This window comes from Larimichthys crocea, chromosome III (assembly GCF_000972845.2).
Source record: "Larimichthys crocea isolate SSNF chromosome III, L_crocea_2.0, whole genome shotgun sequence".
NCBI classification, from domain to species: domain Eukaryota; kingdom Metazoa; phylum Chordata; class Actinopteri; family Sciaenidae; genus Larimichthys; species Larimichthys crocea.
Genome location: NC_040013.1, coordinates 31,918,911 through 31,924,910, shown reverse-complemented (window position 1 = coordinate 31,924,910; position 6,000 = coordinate 31,918,911). Strand labels below are relative to the sequence as shown.

Below are 6,000 nucleotides of genomic sequence, written 5' to 3'. Positions count from 1 at the left end.
GCAACAGCTTACATGCATAATTAAATACTTTAAGAAGTCCTGTATTGTGTTTTCAAACATTTATCGACCAATGGCCTGAAGTAGTCTACCTCCACCCCTCTTTCTATGCTTTAGTCAGCAGGAATGAACAACAATGTTTTTCTCCGCCATCACAATTTCGACTCAAGCTGCATTTCTGACTGGATCCAGCGTCTCAAGTATGAACACATGAGGCCTTGTGAGTCCAAAAAGCCAACGACAAGGTCAGTCTAGTCCTTCTGATATGTTCTGTTTTCAACAAAAAGAGGAAAGAAAAAAAAAAGAGAGAGAGAAGACAAAAGAGAGAAGGAGAGCGAGAGAGAGAGCAAACTACAGCGGCTTCAAGTATTTCACATTACATAGAATACTCTGTATAAATTAGTTAACATATACTTTCAGATCCTCCATATTCAGACATATACTATGGCATATATACAGAGTACAATAAATGCTCGCTCATGTTGTGTCATGTTTTTGTCTTTTTCCTGTAGTCAGTCGTTCATTTGTTCCGCCTTTTTTTTTCCTGTGTAGAGAAATCCCTGAGAACGTTCTGGTTGACAATTACTGAAGGTTCCACACAATGAACTATAACAGTAGAAAGTCTAATTTCTATGATTCACATGCACAGAGGGAAATGACACTGGCCTAGTCTGAAAATACCGTACAATGGTGGCTGTAGAGATGAGAATGGGACTGACATACTGACACATCATCTAAGTGTGTTAGAGCCAATTTTTTTGGGGGCGTGTTAAGTACCGATGCCAGGGCAGTGACGTACAGCAGAGCCGAGCGCAGAAACACCTCAGCAGGAATCCACATCTCCTCATAACCTTGGTCTCACTGTTTAATTAACACTGTCAGCTATCATAGATATCATGATAGCCACAAAAAATAACAAAAAAAAAAAAAAAGGGAGCAGGTTCAATACCGTATCATGAGGTAGTCGTCTCCCTCTGGGTATCTACTTCAACTAGAACGGTCATTTAGTCAAACTTGGGCTGTTAAAAAAAAAATCACAGCTGTACTACATTACATTAATGTAACAATAATACTCATTATCTTTGTCTAATGTGCCATCACTGGAGCGCCTGCACAATGTCCTCTGTTTAAAACAGGTAGTCATTACGGAGGTGGGGAAGATTCCAACAACACGAGTTAACTAAGAGCATTGTTGTGTGTAATGAAGCTGATGTCTGGGACCCAGAGAAAACTAATGGCTGCTCAAGTGCTGCTGCTGCTTCTGCTGCTGCTGCTACTGCTGTGTCTAAAGAAATGCTGATGGCGGCTTTCTGTCAGTGCTAACCCAAGCTGTGCTGAGCCGAGCTAAGCTGTGCAGTGCTGCCCAGCACCCACCGGTGAGGACCTGGACAGAGGGAGGTGCTCTGTGTGGTTTTAAAGCCTTAGTTTCTCTTTGAGGATGCCGAGACGTTGGTTGTTGTTGTCTTTTTTTTTTTCTTTTCTTCTTCTTCTTCTTCTTGTTTTTTTTTTTTGTTTTTACATGAGCGCTATTGTAGAAGGGCTTCAGCCACTTGACAACATATAACTCAATATACATTTAAAAAAAAGGGGAAAAAAAAGATGCTTTAAATCATAAAAATAAAAAAAAAGGAACAAAACTGAAACGAAAAAAAAAAAAGCCATTTCACTTTTCATTTTCCTCTCGCACACATGTAGAGAAATACACACAACATTCACAACATGACAAATTTCCTCTCTTCTGAAAAATAAAAACACTTCTGTACACATAGTAGTAATAATATTATTAATAATAATAATAGTAATAATGTTTATAACAATAACAACAGCAAGAACAATAATACCGCGTGTGGCTCTGTTGATTTTTTTCGTCATCTTTTCCTTTCTCTTTTTGCTTCATTCTACAAGTCACATCCCTCTTTTTACTTGTCTATTTTATAAGTCCAAAAGAAGTTCAAAAGGCAGACTCAAGTTAATAGAAAAGTACTAGAGTGGGAGGGGAGCTTTTGGCGACCCCCTGCCTCACCCTCAGCCGAACCTCTCTCTCACCAGCATCATTAGTTTCTTTTTGCCCTTGTAGATCTGTTTCAGGTTGTCTATGAACTGGGTGAACTGAATGTGTCCGTCGTGAGCCATCATGAAAGTCTCCCGGGCCTTCCCCAGGAACTCGATGAACTCGCTGTAGTGGCGCGGGCTGATGTGTGTGAGCCGTGAGTGCGTGGTGTTGATGTAGGCCCCGATGGTTGCGTCCAGCAGCTGCCTGAGTGGCGCCTTGTCCAGGGACATCAGTTTCCCAGAGTTCCTGCGGCTGTGCAATGCCGACACCATGCCCGGCGTCGTCAGCGTGCACCTCCGCAAAATGTCAGAGAGCACGGTGGCACACTTCACGCTCTTCACCACTAGGGGGATAACGGCAGCCAGCTCGTTTTTCCCCAACGAGTGGCTAAGAGCGCAGGCCCACAGCACGTCGTTGATGGCCGGGTGTGTGTCCTGGTTGTAACTAAGGTTCAGATGAGCCATGGCTAACGTGGCCAGCTTATACGCCCTCATCGGGTAACCGCGGTGTTCCATGTAGCGTGCTATAGTGAACAGCTGTGTGTAGCTCATCCCTGTTGCTGCTGCATCCAGTACAATCTGGTAGGCTGTCTCGAAGGCAATGTGGTCCTTTTCACAGAGTGTAAGAGCAGAAAGGGCGCAGTTCTGGGGGTCCTTCATGGCACACTGCAGGGCGAGGGTTCGAGCAGATGAAGCCAAGTTCTCCTGCTGGTGGCAGTCCAGGTGGAGGCGGACGATAGTGCTGTTGGACATGACAGTGGTGGCCACGATACTGGTGGCTTCTGTGGGGGTGAAGAGGGTGAACCAGCTTTGCATGATGCTGTCCAGGGCGTACACACCTGGAATGGGACAGAATGATGAGAAAGTTGGAAGATGAATGGATTAAGAACATCTTGGCACAATCAAACAGAAACAGTCAGCCAGGCTCACTTACCCACTTCAGTGGCACATGTGACTAACCAGCGCACCATCTCTCTCCTCCTCCAGTTTAATGTGGACAGAGTTATTCTCATCACCTGAAGAAGACGGGAAAGAAAAGCAGGTGTGATGAGTTGTAGAAACTTAAATAGCTCTACCACTCACACTGAAGACACCATCAGTATATTTTGTTACCTACTTCAATTGTCACTTCCACAGTATGTGTGACGAACTGTGAGGGCAAAGATTGTATTATGTCTCCAGCAATCAGCAAACATAGGCTCATTTTTCTGCAGTTGATGTTTGATCAAAGATACTAAAACCTTATTTCTGTTTCAGTTCACGTTGGTATTTTGGAACTGGTTGAGCGACACAGCTGCTATGAGGATGACAAACCCCAAAGCAAACTTTCAAAGAAAGAACTTAAATAATGGGACGTATGGGGACATTGCGAGGGATGTAGCCTGTTCCTGAGCAGCTTGGTTAAAAACAACAGTACAGGTTTGTTTGACAGATGTCAAGGAAGAAAGAATAAAACAACTGAACAATGCTTCCTGACACCTTTCTTTTACATTTCAGGTCTATGCGTCAGTTATAAAATCATCCAATATAATAAAGATTGTATGTAGAGTGTGCATTCTTCTTTAAAAGCAGCATTTAAATAAAGTCGTTTCAAAAATTTCAGAAAGCTAAAAGGATACACAGAGTTCGATCTGTAATGGTATGGTAGACATCTCATGGGAGTCATGAGGTCTGGCGATTGCTCTGCATGGTCGCATAATGGCTGTAGAATATGGAGTCATTTCACACAATCGAGTGCACCCTGCAGTGCAAATACCACTCCCTCATGATGCTCCCTCTATTCCAAGACCATGATACCACAACTTTTTGAAAAACACCAGAATAAATTCCAACAGTTCTCAACATAACTCAACCGTTATGGCATTTACATTAGACTCAAGAGCTGTCAGCTTTTCCTGTAGAAGAATGATCAAATAGTTTGCTACAGAAAGATATGAATTAATAGAATAGATTTGATAAGAGTAGAATTATCACACAAACTAAATGTAACACCAAACATTTTTAACCTGGGCATTCATGGTGGTTCTGCTAAACCCTTAAAAATAGCAAGGTCTGATTTACACACATTTACAACCTGACGTGATAACCCCTCCAGACGTGGGCATGTTTGCGTACCTGCAGTCCCAGCTCCAGAGAGACTTTGAGAAGTGTGATGTCAGGCAGGCTGTCCATCAGAGTGGCGATCTTGAACGCATCTTGTGCCAGTTTGAAGATGTGAGACGAGGAGTGAATGTTTTTCTGGATGGACTCCAGCACAGTCTCGAGCCTCCGACTGTCACCTAGAAGGAATTTATACGGGAACGCTTTAGGACTCAGGTAGAGATCACTGCTGCACTTATATGCATATAACTAACTCGAGCAGTATGGACATTTTTCTGTCTACAACATGTGTGTTTTGTGATATATATGTGCACCTTTGGCAGCAGTGAGCATGGTGGAGGCCAGCTCACACTGCTGAGACTCTATGTGGCTCAGGGTGAACCAACGCGGGTAGCGGTTGGGCACCACGGACACGATGTGGTGGGGTCGCGACAGGTCACCGGACGAGGCTGTCGACTCCAACACCGGCAACCTGACAGAGAAACAAGGGAAATGGGATCCAAGCATGTTACTCTGCGGCTTGATTGAATTAAATGCATGATATAAAATTTGATTGTTGCAGAATACTTTAAATATATTGATGTATTTTAAATGTACATCAACTAGAAAAGGTATAACAGAGAAATGGGGAGTATCAGAAAACATCAAAATCACAGTGAAGTAACGAGCAGACAGACAAAAATACTGTACAGACAGACAAAGTCTTCATTATGATGGTCTGAAAGTGACTTCAAAATGAAAATGACTTTAGTGATCACAGGGGGATTACAGTTAGCCTATCCCTGCAATTTACTTCCAACCTAGTATTTAATCACCTAGAAACCAAGGTATAATTAGTATTTTCTTCACTCTAATTGGTCATAATGAAGTCAGAGCCGCGCAACACCTGCTAGCGGATGAAGCTTCACCACTGTCTCTCTCTCTCATTATAATAATACTGACAGGGCCAAGTCTTCTCCAGCACCACGAGCACCACCACCATTACCACTGTGGCCGGCTCATCTCCTATTCTGCTTCACTTCTCTTCCCTCCGCTCCCACCTCAGTTTCAAAGGTCTTCTTTCCTTCAGAAGACAGCACAACCTGGCCTTCTCTCAGCCAATCACAAAGCTAATTGAGTCCACGGGGAAATTAAGGAATTCACCTTCCAGCCCCGTAAGGCTGGACACACATCAAACAAATACCGACACACATGAATGAAAAGAGCCAGCACACATACACACGTGCGCACACATGCTCAGACAGACACGCACACACCTGCCCTTTTGAAAACACATCAAAGCCGCTTGGTAAAAGCAATGTGATGCTAAATGCCAGTTTCAATTTCAGAGCAAAGTGCATGTGATACTGTTGCCACCTGAGTGAAGGCATGTACAAAAACAGCCTCTTCATCACTCAGTTTTTTTTTTTGTTTTTTTTTTTTGCCCAAGAGGGCACAAGCCGGGCTCGTCTCTCAGATAGGAGGTGGCAAAAACGCAGTCGAGATGCGCGCAAGTGTGAATACTGACAGTCGGTGTAAAACGGAGAAGTTTGGAAGCCCTAGCAACAGCCGGGTTCACTCCACACACATCTAAAGAGCTGCTAAAAGCTTCCACCACACTGGGGCCTTCTGGAAGATTCCTGGGGTGTAGCAAAGCAAAAAAAAAAAAAAAAAAAAGAGCCCTGGGTAAAGATGGAGGCCTCATCAACATTCCTGTCTTTGTTTGGTTTTCACCAGAGACCCAGAGGCCTCCATTGGATAGGAGCTTGAGAGGCCTGGCCTGCTGAAAAATAACCTCCTCAAAATGTTTGGGAGGAAAATCCATACTGGGCTATTGTTCCATGGGAAACAAAAAAATAAATAAATGATGAA

General features: G+C 43.5%; 1 protein-coding gene across 1 annotated transcript in view; it reads right to left on the bottom strand.

Moving 5' to 3' along the window:
• Nucleotides 1-286: 286 nt before the first annotated feature.
• The window catches only part of LOC104922960 (zinc finger SWIM domain-containing protein 6), a 44,255-nt gene continuing 38,541 nt past the window's right edge, over nt 287-6,000 (bottom strand). Inside the window, exons 11-14 of the mRNA XM_019259868.2 lie at nt 4,464-4,621; nt 4,165-4,328; nt 2,984-3,065; nt 287-2,888 (exon numbers count right to left, since the gene is read on the bottom strand). Coding sequence (XP_019115413.2) covers nt 2,023-2,888; nt 2,984-3,065; nt 4,165-4,328; nt 4,464-4,621 — 1,270 coding nt within the window. The 3' untranslated portion in view covers nt 287-2,022. The remainder of the gene's footprint in view (nt 2,889-2,983; nt 3,066-4,164; nt 4,329-4,463; nt 4,622-6,000) is intronic.